The following is a 16608-nucleotide window of genomic DNA, read 5'->3' on the forward strand; positions in this document are numbered from 1 at the left end:
CTCATTCACAGCCCAATTCAAACTGTCATGAAGCCATGTGGCAGGTTTATTTGAAAGGCATCAATTGAAATTGAAATTTGTTTTCCTAAAAATGTTTAGGAAGTGAAATATGGATACAAATGAAGACATATTGCTGAAATTCTCCAGCATTGGCGAGATTTTACAGGATTTTCACTCTGACTAGAAATTAATTCCTCGAGTACCACAGAATTACAAATGCCGAGTACATACAACTTATAAAGCTGTCCGAATCTGGTTTTACAACCAACAGAACTGGATTAAACTGGATTACTTCTACCTTTGTTGTCTACTTTTCAGACTAATTAGAATGACACATTTTTGATACACCACATACAGCTCAATACACTGTGTACAATTCAAATAAATAAAAACAGTAACTGATAGTATATTACTTCCCCTGGTTACCTATATAGATTTAAAGGAACATCTTCCATTTCTATCACATTCAAGCTAAAGACAAACATTTGTTACAAAACACGAGTGTATAGGATATGAATAATTTATCTAATCATTCAATCAACACACTAGCCTTTCTGTATTGTTATATGTACATTATGTAACTATTTAGCTGTCCACAGCCGAGTTTTCATATCGAGAGTATCCTATAGTACCCCATCCTTTATCCCTCTCCTAAAACCTGCTCATCCAACATATAAAAACTCTGCTCTGGACTAACCAAATATTTGTTAAATCATATATTGCACCTCTGTCATGTTGATTAATACAGACATATAATCTCAATCATTCGTTAAAATTGGTATTTCAACATCTGAATATTTATACTAATAATAGATATAATGAGCTTTACTGTTAATAAAAATCTACATTCTTCAGTTTTGAGACATAAATTCATAGTTCAGTATACAATGTTTCTTCACAGCATATTAAAAATAGAACCAAATATACAAAAGAGCCTACATGTCATTGATAAAATGATTTGATATTGCATTTGACTGTAAAAGTAAGAACTTGATGAATACCGTAGGTAGAGACTGTTTTTCTGTTGTATGTAACTCTACTGATGCGAGTAGTATGAAGATTTTTCTGGTCTAATGATGCATACCCGTCAAGACTGACAAGAAGAATTAAATCTTAATTTCAGTGAATACAGTGAAACTTTTATGTAAAGGCTACTGAACCGAATTCTGCAGCATCAATAAGCTTTGATACAAATTTCAATTCCGCACGATCTCTACAACGAAGCATAAAGAAAATAGTGAGCATGATAAATCTCGATCTATAACCTAATCTACAGGTATCACATATCTGTACTGATTTTTTCACACCCATTACTTAATTTACATTCTCTAATGAATATTTTTCCATTGTATGGATACACATTTCTATATGTATAATAAAATGCTATACGTAGCAGATCAGAAAGCAGCACTTACTACATATATTATACATCTTACATAATAACGCACACTTTCACAGGTATAAACTACAAAATAATTGATTGACTACTTGGGAAAAATGGAATTTCTTCAGGAAAGGGATATAACAACAATTTATACGCATACAGGACACACACCGACTTCACTTTGCACTGGCATGCTTCTTTAACACCAGTCCTCTAATTAGCACTCCCCTATGCCTCATAACGACCTTCTAATTTATAGCACTTCTCCACGACTCACAACAGCAAAGCTGCACCAATAGTTGTTCTTGCATAATAATTTACATATTGTAAGCCACGTAGATTGGGTCCAGCTGGTCAGCCAAGAATCCGTCCCTTAGATGCATCCTTTGCTTTTCTCCCCGTGAATTAATTGGAATAACGCCTGGATCCACCACAACTACCACCCCTACGATCAAGTAGTGTTCCTCTAATGTTACGTTGGTTACCAGGGGAACCAAATCTAGAGCTTCGTTTTCATTTCCTTCAAGCTCCACAACCACAACCAATAAATTTGTCCATGTAAACACAGCACTGCAATACACAAAATAATTTCTGTAAGTCACAAGTTTCTCTATATTTTACAGTTGAGATTTCATTTTCAAATAACATTTGCATCGTGCATGTATTTCTCACATATAAGCCAGCCTGACTGATAAGGCCTACTACGGACACTCACCATTCACAGATCTTGCGATGACATCTGACAACGCTTGTTTCTATGTCGATGGGATGGTACCTCATTCCTCTTAACATCACGGTCTCATCTAATGCACCCACAACAAATATGGCATCGTGTCTCCCTGAAAAACAACCGTACATTGTCCATAAATTCACAGAGTAAAGATACATGTATATTAGCATTCTTTTGGTCTCTGTGAAAATGACATTATATCCAGGAGAGAAATTGTAAAGAATCTTCCAACCTCCATCACTCTGGGTTAGCTCTGTCCGGCGGACAAATCCAAGGAAACCAGTCCTGGCATACTGTGATGAGGTGTCGCCCGTGGCCAGATGAGAGTCAAAATGCTCAGCATGGAGCGAGTCATCACCATATATCATGTAATAGCCAGATGCATTGTGGGGACTGTTCACCCAAATCTGTTCACAAAAACAAAAGATCAAACTTGTCTCATCTGCATGTTGGACAAATCATTATTTTTTAAACCACAATCTATTTCAGCACCAAAACTTTGTATTCTGCAACTTGTTTAATGAGATTTTCTCTTAATATCAAATATGTCTGGATTAGACAAGCTTCACTGTATGTAGATTAACACTGGGAGGTTTAAACCTACCTCTCCTATATCACAGTGTGTGAACACTTGGAGGTTTGAACCTACCTCTCCTAGATGAGAGTCAGCACACTGCCCCTTTGTTTCTGGATTGGCTATTACAACTTTGACACCTGGCAACAACTGAATAAACAAAAGATACATAAATTTCAAATATACACCAATCACTCATACCTACTGTTTTTCATCGTTCTTTATAAAGAACTCTATTTATATGGGAATTTTTTAGTTATAATGAATAACCAATAAAACCTCTGCTCCTTCATAAATGTAAAACAAAATGGCTACAGGAAACTCTGACAGTTATACAGAGTTCTGGGTTATATGGAAATGACATTTAATGTCATGTTTACCGACCTTCGTTAAAATCCTAAATATCATAGATTTATTATGTTTTATCTTTATGATGTAGGTAACATACAAACAAAAATATATTCTTCCTCCTAACATTAATGTTCTTTTGATTATCAATACAAAAATATGCTGTTCTTGATACAATTACATTTACACACCTATCTATTCATATCAAGATCGGTCAATCAAAGGGTTCTCAAGAAATTGAACCGACAATATTTGGTTTACTGACAGGTGCAAATTCAAATACCACCTCTTCTGTAAAGGAGGACATAAAAATATCCTTATATGGAAATAAAGAATCATAGTTTTGAGGAATTTGAAATAGAGTGGCTTTTTAAAAACCTTTTTCTGAAAATTTGATAAGATAATCTGCATGTATTTCTACCACTTGCACGTTACACCTGGAGTGAGATTATATACAGGACTCTCACCTTGAGTGAGATTATAGAGAGACTATACAGGACTCTCACCTTGCCTGACTCCATGATACACAGACTGTGAGGACTCCCCTTCTCCACCAAAGTCACTCTGTCATTTCTCATGGCTCGCTTGTCCACATACACAGTAGTAGGGTCAGGGCATGAAGCTCCCTAGAAATTACACAGCTCAACACTCAGTCACAGTCATCAAATACATAGCTTAATCTATAGCTCGCTGAGCAAACTGGAAACAGAGCTTTGACAAAATGTGTGAATGACAGGCCATCAAGAATTAGTAAAACCTTGCCAGAATGTTGGAACTCTTCAGAAAATCTAGTAAGTTCAGCCCTTTTTAACCATCTAGTAAGTTTAGCCCTTTTTAACCATCTAGTAAGTTCAGCCCTTTTTAACCAGTCAGTAAGGTCAGCCCTTTTTAACCAGTCAGTATGTTCAACTCTTTAGAACTAGTCACTACTGTAAAAGTGGTTATTTACAACGGGGGTTAAGTACACATTTTCCCCACATCCTACATTATGCATGGGGTAAAAATATGTGGTAATTGAATATAATGTATATTATATCAAATATTTAGAACAATACGCGTGGGGGAAATTTATGCATTTATTACGTGACCACGTAATTAGTGTAAATTTTCCCCACACATAAATAATCACTTTTACAGTATGTTCATCTCTTGAAAAAAAAATGTCCTACCTGTAATGCCATTCCCAGGTTGACTCTGCAGCCAAAACTGGTGCTGACGGACCTTGGGGTCAATCCCAGATTAGCAAATAACTTAGTGAAAGACGTGGTGAGCTGGATCCTGGGCCGCTCCTCTGCTATCACACAACAGGTGCGCACACAGGACAGGTTTATCCCCCTTTGCTGAAAGACAAACATGTGCATGTCACTTAACTAACAAAATAAATCTCTAAACATTATATAAATTCAAGGATAGTCCAAAGGCTTCTATTACTGTAGATCACTTTTATTTCACAAGATCTTATGTTTGCATGGATGCAATGCCGTATTTATTCACATGACATAAAGTTTATTGCTGAAGACTTCTATGTGTAGGAGTTTATTCTTTGAGAATGACTAGTGTCATTCTTGTTAACAAGATGTGACTTACAGCATGAAATGAACTAAAAGAGATTGGATTTTACCTTTAATGCAGCAGTTGATGTCCCCAAGCCCCTGGTACATAATTCCATCACTCCATACGAACAGAAAGTGTCCCGCACTACAATACAAGTAATTCTGTCAAAAAACAATAGTGCAAACTGCCATTTATTAACAGTACCGGATACCAAGAGTAAGAATTATAACTAATAATTTATCTATATAAATGTGTTTCACATGATGTTACAATAATTGTTTACATATGATTTATTGCACATATAACTGTTACATGTGATACCTTACCTTTATAATTACTGACGGCAGTAAGCCACACAGCTGGGTCGGTTTCCACCTTACCTTTATAATTACTGATGGCAGTAAGCCACACAGCTGGGTCGGTTTCCACCTTACCATTATAATTACTGACGGCAGTAAGCCACACAGTTGGGTCGGTTTCCACCTTACCTTTATAATTACTGACGGCAGTAAGCCACACAGCTGGGTCGGTTTCCACCTTACCTTTATAATTACTGACGGCAGTAAGCCACACAGCTGGGTTGGTTTCCACCTTACCTTTATAATTACTGACGGCAGTAAGCCACACAGCTGGGTTGGTTTCCACCTCTGATGGAGCTATTAGTATGGAATGATGACCAGAGTATATACTGAAAAGTAAATACCAATTCAACATCAACAAAGTTTACAAATTCCAAGACACATTTGCTGGGTTAAGAAAATTCTCTAGTGACTATCTTTTTATCTTTCTTTAAAAATTGCCCTCTGCAAAAGCCAACTCCTCTGTGGGAAATTGTCAATTACAATTCTAAATCAATCATTATTCATAACAACTTTTACTTCCAACTCAGCAGTGACTGACTTCTGTAATTCACAATGGAGAAAAGTTTACAATAAACACAAGCATTAATCGAATGGTCCATGGTGACATTCACGAAGAATAAAGGTTGCAAATCTCAAAAAGCTTCTTGTACGTGAATTAAAGTTAGTTTACAGTATGGCCTAACTTTCAACTGTTACAAATGAAAATGGCTTGAACTTTAACTGTTACAAATAAAAATGGCTTGAAATTTAACTGTTATAAATGAAAATGGCTTGAACTTCAACTGTTAGGGACTGTCAGCAATCAGCTTTGTGGTGGAGGAAATGCCAAGCATAAAGTCACCACTGTTAAGAGTGTACGAAATACAGGAAAAAAATCAGAGGGAACTGCAGGGCTGACTACTCAAAAAATCTGTCAGTCCTGCTAAAAACCAAGACCAAGGCTAAATTTCACTCAACACTCTCAGAAATGCTATACAGTATACAATTCATCTTATAATTAATAAAGGATATGACTGACTTTAATGATTTCGTTGAATAATTCATAACAATAAATTTAAACCTATTTGAATTGAAATTGAAACTGAGTAAGTTTCTAAATAAAATTAATGTATGTAAGTGGGCTGATGAACAGTAAAACTTGTTTGTCTGCTCTTGATATTTTCTGTCTCAGGCGTGCAGGCACATTGGAACTTTGTACACTGCTATTGAAGTTATGGCAATGTTTAAATTGTGGACACAGAGACACACTTCAAATGTCAGGGGCATAAAACGGAAAACATGTTTACCTAGAGAGACACCATAGGACAAATCCGAGTCCACAGTATGGATCCAGACACAGGGTGACATCCCGGGAGGGGTACAATTCACACTGTAACTTGATAGAACGGCAAAGAGCTGTGGAGGAGGCGTGAGACATCTGAAACGACAAAATCATTCAGAAATCTTAAATACAGACTATACATACTACTACGTATTACAAACTAATACCACACTCTAAAATAAACATCCAGTGAAACTTTCCAAAATCAACTCTCCTGAAAACTGGTCTCCCTTGAAATCAGCCAATTTAGAAGCCCTGTCAAATGTTTTTTGTATTATACAGAAATTCTTATCATAAGACCCACCCTGCATATCTGCTTTTTAAAAAAATTATTGATCACAAACTGGGGGGGGGGGGGGGGGGGGGGGGGATATCAACAACAACAAAAATTGGCCACCGTTGGTGATCATGTAAGACGTGATGTGTTTAAATCCCCATAGCTAAGAGATGTTAATTACAGATATGCAGTCCATGAATACTTTTTTTTTTTTACGGTTTATCCATCAACATGATGAAATAAATAAATGACAAGATTATCTCTTGAAATCCTTGAAATTCTTATACACAAATACTTTGTCTCACTAGAAAATGGACTCAGTCAGAAAGGATCGTGTTGAGAATTTGATTTATAGATTACATGTACCCGTACTAGTGATACAAAATTCATTAATGTTTGTCGTGACAGAGATGAGTGAATTTGTGAACTTTTTCCAAATCTGCCATTTTTAAACATCTGAAATGGAGCATTATAATTGGATTATACAGATGTATAAAAAATATAGCTCCCAGTTGTGAAGAAGAGCTGAGGAAAACGCTACTTTTCTCTATTGAAACTATTCAAAACATGTAATAAGGGTTACGAGCCTTTCTCTATAATACATTTTAAGGGTACCCAGTAATTATATGCCGGATAAATTCTGCCCTTTCTACCTACCTTAACCCCTGCAAGCATCCCCGTGGTTGACACACTGAAGTCCAGATAACATATCATTTCTGGGGTGGGGGCTCGATAAATGGCTGCTAGTTTCTTTTTTGGGAGATCATCCGTGTCCAAAATTGTGGGCCAGGATTTGGATTCTAAAATCTGTGTTGCTTCCTTTGAAAAAAAAAATCAAAATCACTTCCTGTTCAATTGCAAACTATTAGTTATGTTTCTCAGAATTTTGATCAAAGAAATGAATACAATCAATATACATGAATGAACTCTACGGTTTCGCTAATTGAAGTTGCACCCACCTTGGATTTGAGTAATTTATGTACAATACTGTTGGTAAGAATGGCCGAGGATTTGCTAACTTCTACAATCATTTTGACTGTCGGGAGGGTAGTGGCAATGTTCTGGGGGTGTGGGGGGCGGATGGTGACCGGGACACAGCCCACATACAAACACCCATAAAATGCTGCTATCAAGTCTACACCTATAGGAAAACAACACCATACAATTACATCAATGAGTCAATATTTCTGTACAAATGAATCAGTTTTGAACAACCGCTACATGTACTATAAAGATTAACGACATTTGCTACTATCTTTTTCAAAAAACAATAAAAATGAAAACTAAATTGATGTTTTTACAAGTAAAATGCATGGGATGTAATTCATCCCCATAATTTCTCATGTACATTCAAGTCCAAAACATTGAGAAAATTTTAATATATTGGGAGGGGTAATATATTTCAACTTTTGAACATAAAGGAAAATTTACAAGTCTCTTATTTATTAGGAATTTTATATTTGTACTATTACAACCAAACTAAGTCAAAAATATATATCACCCCTTGCATCCATTTTTCTTTTTTGTATGAAGTATCCTTAATAATCATCCCAAACTGGAGCATTTGTGTAACAGAATCAAATTTCCACATCTTCTACTTGTCAATAATCTTTCTTGAGAATCAAGACACATGCTCTGCTCATAAATGTGTAAAGGTTTTACTGACAACATACAAACAGTGTGACTGGCTCTAATTTGATGCTGTAGCAATTGATCACTAGAAGACCGACTCAGTCAGGAAGGACTCCACAGAGAACTGGATTCATAGATTACATGTACTAGTGCTAATGACACAGAATTCATTAATGTTTGCAATGACAGAGAGGAGTGTTTATGTCCTTTTGCCAGATCTGCAGCCCCATGTTCAACCGTAGGAACAACTACATGGTATAATACGAAAACTATAGGTTAAGTAAACTTAGTGCAAAGTTCTGCTGTAACCTCGACCTTTCTTTTACCTCATGACCCCAAAATTTATAGGATGATCAGCTACCTTTGTATAAAATCAAACCAAGCAGTTTGCTGAAAAATCTTCATGATATCAAGTCACATTGAAGAAAAACAAACAGATGTCCATAATCTATTGGTAAATTCCTTTGATAATCAAATACCTTTTTGTAAAATATGAAAGGCATATGTTGAAAATTTTTCAAGATATTGTGTCACAATAAAATGAAAGCATATTAAACTTGGCTTCAAGGTCTGCTGTGACCATGACCTTCAGCCTCGTGACCACCAAAATCAAGACAAACCCTCTAGTCATCAACAATCTTAGTCTCTTATGTGTGAGCTTTTACTATACTTCATCTCAGTGTTATGCCCCAGACAATTTTTCATACTGTGTCAATCTCAAACAGATACACAGGCACTGCTGAAAAAGCCTCCATTAACAGACCAGATTAAGGAGGAGAAACACACCAGAGATGGCATGAATAAAAAGTGAAGAATATGTATAATGATAATTTGATATTCAAAACTTTGAAATTTACTTTATTAAGTTTTAAAAAATGCAGTTTTAGTAGAAAGAAAAAAAGAAAGAAAAACCTCTGCAAGATTTGATCCCATGATCTACAGATCAGCTGTCGACACATTACCCAGCTAGGCAATTATATTTAAAAGGAACATACAAGTATTGCTGATATTTATATTTTCATTCATGTTTCAAAAGGAGGTCAACCATTATGACGATATCCTCCTTAATACAATATATTTCACCTTGAATACCGTCCTTCGTGTACTAACCTGGATGGTAAATGAGAGCCACGTGGTCCCCAGTGTTAAGCTTGCCTTTCTCCATCAGCATACAGCCAATCCTCTCGGCTCGCTTGTGGAGCTGCGAACAGGACATCTGGATCTGGGGCTGAACCTGAAACACAATGCTCGATCAGGGCCTCAGGTAAAAACCACAACACTAAATCAGGGCCTCGGGTCAAAGAGCATTAAAAGAAAATCAGCACATGTTAGCTTTAAAATGTTTCATCACTGGTATTGATGTATAGACACCTTTATATGCAGGAATACGATGATACAACCAGTGCAGCAGAAAACATGCTATCCTGTCAAAATCTCATCAGCGAACTTTTCAACGCATGCTTTTGAAATGTATGATATAATGAAGCATTAGCTGTTAATTGTATGAATTTATATTTGTATACTGCTTAACATTAAACTTGTTTTCATATTTGTACTATAACAAGTGTTAACACCAGTTTTTTTGTCCCAAGTACCTGTATTAATGAAAAGAAAGCCAACCCCAGAATAATTCACCACACTCACACAGATTACCGCAGCATTAAACATGCTTGTTGATAAAAGATTATCATATTATAGCTGTCAAATGTCTACACAGAAATCTATCAGCTGAATATGTCCCAAAAGGAAATATTCTTTAACGTCAACGTTTTGAAGGAGGGAGTTTTACAGGAAATACTACACACAAACACCCAGATCAGAAATTTGACAGTCTAAATATACATTGGAAAAGCCATACAACCTACAGGAACCATAGCAAAAATGTCTGCTTACTCTAAACCAACATGGCGACCCAAACATTCTCCACTACACAGCCTAGTCTGACCTATAATCATATTCGTAACATTGATTCGCATGCTGCCTAGTATAAAGTCTCACGTACAGGACACGTATTAACAGTCGGTAGTTTTCATGCAGCCCATTGTGTGAAGGATATCATATCAGTAGCAAATAGCAATCGCTTGCACATCCAGGAAATATTTGTAATGTTTCGTGAATAGTAGTGTCAATGATCAAATCTGATACAAGACCTCATAGAAATTCAGGAATATTTGATAGCATGATGTCTATAATGAAATATAGGGTTCACAGTCCCAGTAGCATATATACAAACCTGGTATGGCCATTTTCCTTGTATCTAAAATTCAATCAAGTCAATTTAAATGCTGTTATATTGATTTGTACCCAGTATTTAATTCACGTCTCACAAACTTATAATGTTAAAAATCTGCAGCCTAAACAAAGGTTTACACAACAAATTCAAAAAGCCTCTAATATTTTGAAGAAGGCATCCAAGTTCTCATTGGACAAGTATTTCCAAAATGTTGAAGCATTGAACAGGGATGTGATTGAATTCCTCGGAAATTAGCAGAAAAATTGTCAACAAGAGGCCCAAGGGCCACATCGCTCACCTGATTCACTTGGTTCATATTTAAAGATTTTCCCTATATATTTGTATGCAAAACTTTGATACCCCCCACCCTTGTGACCTCATCGTCCTCTGGGGGGCCATGAATTTAACAAACTGAAATCTGAAATATGTCAGAAAGCTTTCACGTAAATTTCAGCTTTTCTGGCTCAGTGGTTTTTGAGAAGAAGATTTTTAAAGATTTATCCTATATATTTGTATGTAAAACTTTGATCCCCTATTGTGGCCCCATCCAACCCCCGGGGGCCATGATTTGAACAAACTTGAATCTGCACAATATAAGGAAGCTTTCATGTAAATCACAGCTTTTCTGGTCCAGTGGTTCTTGAGAAGAAGATTTTTAAATGACCCCACCCTATTTTTGCATTTTTGTGATTGTCTCCCCTTCGAAAGGGACATGGCCCTTCATTTGAACAAAATTGAAAGCCCTTCACCGAAGGATGCTTGGTGGCAAGTTTGGTTGAAATTGGCCCAGTGGTTCTTGAGTAAAAGATGAAAATGTGAACAGTTTATGATCACGACGACACACAACAGACAAATTTTGACCAGAAAAGCTCACTTGAGCCTTCGGCTCTGGTGAGCTAAAAAGGGAGGAAAACACCTTGCCCTACTTGGAAAAATATCATTTTCTGTCACTTTATATCAAACCCACAGCGTTTAATTTTTTCGAAAATTGAACAAATCAGGGGATTTACTTCGAAAAGAGGAAAAATCACACCCCTGTAAATTGAATAAATATTATTAGTGTGTTTTTTTCTTCCTGGAATGGACAAAATATCCAAGGGCAAGAATCTTGAGATACAGAGCTGTAAATCCTCTCCAAAGTTAGAATAAGATGAACAGCAGTAACACAGAAATGTACTGATCAGCAATACGGTCCTATTGGTGTGAATTTCCACATCAACCATAATGTCCAAGCCTGGATTTCTCAAAATAAACTCAAGTTGAAATTCAGACTGAAGTCTGAGATTTTACTCACATTTTGACTGCTCAAATAACAGAAAACTCGAACTTAAGTTTGTGATTTTTTTTTTTTTTAGAGAAATCCAAGCCTGGAGTATAATGCAGGCAGTACAGACTCACCTTGGAGTTGAGCAGTGTGAACACAGTATGGTCTGGTGTAGTCTGTGACCTCCAGCGAAGGATTTCAGTTAAAAACATGTGCTGAAAAAAGAAATTGACATGCTTGTTTACACTAAGCTGTTATCTTATTCAATAGAGATATCCTTCATTAATTTAGAACTTTTATTCAATCAGCAGGTGCTTCCTGCATCCATAAAAACAAAGTAAAATATACAATACATTATTATCAAGAGAAACCATGCTAGAATCACTCAGGAAAAGGAAGTCAGCATTTTGTTGTAGTATGACCTTGATGATATGAATTACACATTTACTGTTTGAAATTCCAGAATCATTTAAATTGTGATTTAAAGATAATTATTTTAACTTTTAAATTTGACACTGAAAATTCCCTTTTATACACAATACCTGGAATCTGATTTGAGTTTTATACTGATGAGCCTATGACTAATGCTATGATCTCGATACTGAGTTTTATACTGATGAGTCTTTGACTAGAGCTATGATCTCGATACTGAGTTTTATACTAACGAGTCTTTGACTAGTGCTATGATCTCGATACAGAGTTTTATACTGATGAGTCTTTGACTAGAGCTATGATCTCGCTACTGAGTTTTATACTAACGAGTCTTTGACTAGTGCTATGATCTCGCTACTGAGTTTTATACTGACGAGTCTTTGACTAGTGCTACGATCTCGATACTGAGTTTTATACTGATGAGTCTTTGACTAGTGCTATGATCTCGATACAGAGTTTTATACTGACGAGCCTATGACTAGTGCTATGATCTCGATACAGAGTTTTATACTAACGAGTCTTTGACTAGTGCTATGATCTCGTTACAGAGTTTTATACTGACGAGTCTTTGACTAGTGCTATGATCTTGAAAACTCATTTTCTGAGGCACTTTTGAGTCACCAGTTTCTTGTACTATAAATTCCTTGCTTGGGCAAAGGGAAATTGTGTTACTCATTTCTCACCAGTCAGTGAAGGAGATAAGTTTAAAAATATTTCATTCTCTGTTTTGCAATTTCAACATCCACCTAAACCTAAACTTCTCATCATCATGTGTCTCCTTTTTCTTTCCTGACAATTTGTTTTTCTTGCATTATTACAGCTTATTCATTATCATTGAGTTTATCTACTGTTCTGTTAATCATTATCTTATTTTAGAACATCAGATTATTTTTTTGAAAACAAATGAATACTTTGTTACTCTGTAACTTGACCTTGGGTGCCTCAAATCAAGCTCATATACACAGTTTGTTTGCTAGCAACATCATACTGAAGTCTGAATACATTCTAGTGGAGTGTAGCAAGGTAATACTTAGGGCATGATTTTCAAACCTCAATGTATAAACACTTTGACCTTGCTGCTAAGACCTTGAATCTTGGTCTGCTAGGACCTTGAATCTCCATCTGCTAAGACCTTGAATTTCGGTCTACTAGGACCTTGAATCTTGATCTGTTAGGACCTTGTATTTCAGACCAAGGTAATAATATGATAAGAATTTATTCCAAGCAATATATTAAAAGCATAGAGAGGAATGTGACAAAAGAGATAAAAAGGAGGACAACATGGAGTCAAAACTGCTTCCTCTCCTTTGACAGGAGAGCTTTATCAACCATATGTATTGAAAGAGATAAAACTTACTAAAAGCATCTATCTTGTTAACAAACTACTTCAAATAAACAAGCAAAGTACACTATATATATCTAAAGCAAATTAAATGATAAACATAAATTATGTGTTAACAGAATAAATATTTCAAATGAGATGTAAAATATTGCTGGTGATTAATGTGAATTAAAAAAAAAAGAACTTATAAACAACGACTATATCTGTTATATACATGAACAATATATATACAAATACAAATGTACAGTAAATAATTAAAAAATAAAAAGTTAGAAAGTTACTCTACCTGATACAAGGATTAACTATGGAAAAAGTGCAACTACAACTGCATGCTTATAGATAGAAATGAGACATACTTGAGGACCTACTTTACGGGCAGTGTCCGATTCGTCCTCGGTACCGCCCAATTCACGGCCCTGGGCCTGGGCCATGCGGGCTCCCTGTACAATGTTTCCAACATGAACTGCTGATGGAGTGACATCTGAAATGTAAATTTGGCATTATTACAATAGTACATAAAAAAAAGTCCATGTATTGTATAATCTATATGGCAATACAATGGGACCTGAATCCATGACCCAGAGGCCATGAATTTCACAAATTTTTAGATTTTTGAAGATTATACTACCTCCAAGAGGGCAGGGACCATGAACTCGATAATTTTTGTCCCCTAACCCCATAAATGATATCAATTTTGTTTAAAACTGGTCATTAACAAATACCTGCAATTTTTGAAAGATAGGCACTGATCGCAATAGTGCAAATAACTTAAAAATCACATGCAACATTTCAATTTCTCAGATATAAATAAAATATGTTTAAAAGCTGATTCTGTAGGTGTGGTATTAATATTCTTTGTGTTAATTTCAGTCGATTCTTTCAGTACTGAATATTGTTCTCCTATCTGCCTCTCTGGTTTATATGTTGGGTTATGATGTGCAACCATTTTCCTCTCTTCTACAGAAATATCTGTATACCTGTACACCGATTTAGAATTATCTGTGAACCTGGACACCGGATTAGTATCTATAGGATCTCTGCTAATGGTGCTGCAAAATGTTGATAAATAATGTTCTAAAAGCTACTTGACTTTTGACATACAAATTTTCAATTAACTAATGAAGCTCTTGTAGATCAGATCAGGGAATATAATACTGCATGCCTGCATTGCATTATTTTATATTTGCAAGTTCAAACAGGAATGGATGATCATTTAATAGAAAATGACGAATGATTCCAATATAAATCTCCATTGCATGCTTGAAGGAGAATCCCAGATAGCTTGAAGTAGAAGAGCAGTGGACCTCTCCCATTCTTCTTCCTGTCATTTCACCTGTCCACTAACAGAAAATTACCTGTATGTTCTACACCAAGAAAGACACCTGATAGAGCCATTCAGATTGAGTTCAAGAATAAACATAAATACTAAAAGTCTGTCCACATTTTAAATACTGAATGAAAAAATTCAACATAACAAAATTTTCAAAGAGAAAAAGATATACTAGAATATAAAACATACTTTAAAAGAAATGAATTGGTCCAAAGAAAATTGAGTAGATACAACAAAAGGCTGATTTTTGTACTGCAGTCCACAGACAGGAAGCACATTTTTGTCATGCTGGGAGATAATGTGTCCAAACTCTCTACATAAATATATAAAAATGTAGTTGATGTCCGAGATTTGAAGCCATAGCTTTGATAAATGCTGGAGTTTTCCTGTGAAATGAATACTTACTCCGTACTGCTTTGGGGGGCAAATAGTCTAAAATACCAACAACCATATCAAATTGTGAAAAAAAGTGAAAGATTGAATGAATGGATGAATAATGAAGGTTTATGAAGAAATGAGTTGTTTATCTCTACCATGTGTATTTAGTGACTTCTATCAAATGTCAGTAATTGTTAGGTTAAATGTACATGTTTTTAATAGACATTGAAAGGAGTATTAAATAGATAGAGGGCCACCATCTGAAAAAAACAAACAAACAAAAACAACAAAAAACAAACCAAATACCAAAAAAATCTTTGAACTTATACACAAGGTCAAGGTCAGGCTTCTGACCCCCTTGACCTACAAAGGTGTTACCTGGTCTGTGCTCCCTGGGCTTGGGAAGGTTTGTGACACACGTGTGTGGACACATAAGGACATTGGCAGGATGAAGAGAACCCTCCAGGAACTTTTTCTTGGTTTCCGGTAAATGGATGCCACCTAGTGGTGTCTGAAAAAAACACCGCTAGGTTAAACACACTTGGATACTGTTTCAGAGGTAACTCGCGAGTTTAAAAGAATTCCCGGATAATTCTAATTCCCATCAGAAGGACACAAATGCTAGAATCATCTGATGTGTGCTGTAGTGGTACTAACCTTGGGTAAGTAGTTGGGTGGGACTAGAGCTAGGCAGTACACGCCCACTTGGTGGATACTGTCGACCGCTTGCAGTACACGACTCATCCACTGGAAACTCTAAAAAACAGGAAGAAAAAATGTTCATTTAGGACAAATCTATCATATCTTAACATTTCAGATTAGGACACAAAATGAGTTCAACTGGTGTAGCATGCTGAAGACAATGAGATTTCATACATTAGTTCTACGTTTAATTGGTGTAATGTACCCAAAACAGGTTAAGATTATATTAGCTCTAAGTTCTACTGGTTCATAATCTAAGCATGGTCTGCTATACCTCTTCCTCCGTGCAGTCTGGACGCTGCTCAGCGATGATTATAATCCTCTCATCTTTCAAAACCGAAATAGAAAATACAGCAATTCTGTAATAAAAAAAGCATCCAGTTTTGAAAAATACCATACACAGCATGGATAGTGTATGATGGGTTATCAAAATGTTTGTGGACTAGTTTTCAAAAATAAACAAAATTTACACGTGTACAAAATTTCAGTACAGTACCGTATAGCAGATTTATTCCGCAGGTCTAAAATTGGGTGATTTGCTGGCTCAAAGGTATGCTAAGGGCTGTTCCAGAAATGATCAAATGGGGGGGTTGGGCGGCAAATGATATTTTTTTGTGTGGGTGGTCGTATTTTTTCATATTTTATTTGGTCCGTGGTTGGACTGTTAAAAAAATATTTATTATGGGTAGTGGGTAGTTTCTATTGTTTTATTTTGTGCCACGTGGGTGTTGAGTTTTCAGAATAT

General features: G+C 35.9%; 1 protein-coding gene across 15 annotated transcripts in view; it reads right to left on the reverse strand.

The window, feature by feature from the left end:
- Positions 1-16608, reverse strand: part of LOC125678525 (disco-interacting protein 2 homolog C-like) — a 45326-nt gene that overhangs the window by 336 nt on the left and 28382 nt on the right. For 3 of the 15 annotated variants that reach the window (XM_048917040.2, XM_056155263.1, XM_056155267.1), the window contains 17 exons: positions 16138-16222; positions 15819-15917; positions 15540-15672; positions 15189-15215; positions 13822-13934; positions 11814-11894; positions 9293-9416; positions 7510-7691; positions 7208-7369; positions 6239-6369; positions 5187-5278; positions 4658-4734; positions 4206-4376; positions 3543-3662; positions 2764-2838; positions 2100-2521; positions 1-1954 (listed from right to left, as the gene is read on the reverse strand). The exon at positions 1-1954 is cut by the window's left edge and continues 336 nt beyond it. In XM_048917040.2, coding sequence (XP_048772997.1) covers positions 1702-1954; positions 2100-2521; positions 2764-2838; positions 3543-3662; positions 4206-4376; positions 4658-4734; positions 5187-5278; positions 6239-6369; positions 7208-7369; positions 7510-7691; positions 9293-9416; positions 11814-11894; positions 13822-13934; positions 15189-15215; positions 15540-15672; positions 15819-15917; positions 16138-16222 — 2347 coding nt within the window. In that variant the 3' untranslated portion in view covers positions 1-1701. Of the gene's footprint in view, positions 1955-2099; positions 2522-2718; positions 2839-3542; positions 3663-4205; positions 4377-4657; positions 4735-5186; positions 5279-6238; positions 6370-7207; positions 7370-7509; positions 7692-9292; positions 9417-10415; positions 10440-11813; positions 11895-13809; positions 13935-15188; positions 15216-15539; positions 15673-15818; positions 15918-16137; positions 16223-16608 lie in introns of all 15 variants that reach the window. The other 12 variants (XM_056155265.1, XM_056155259.1, XM_048917043.2 and 9 more) reach the window with 12 other exon arrangements.

The sequence above is a fragment of the Ostrea edulis genome, chromosome 2 (genome assembly GCF_947568905.1).
Source record: "Ostrea edulis chromosome 2, xbOstEdul1.1, whole genome shotgun sequence".
In the NCBI taxonomy this organism is placed as follows: Eukaryota; Metazoa; Mollusca; class Bivalvia; order Ostreida; family Ostreidae; genus Ostrea; species Ostrea edulis.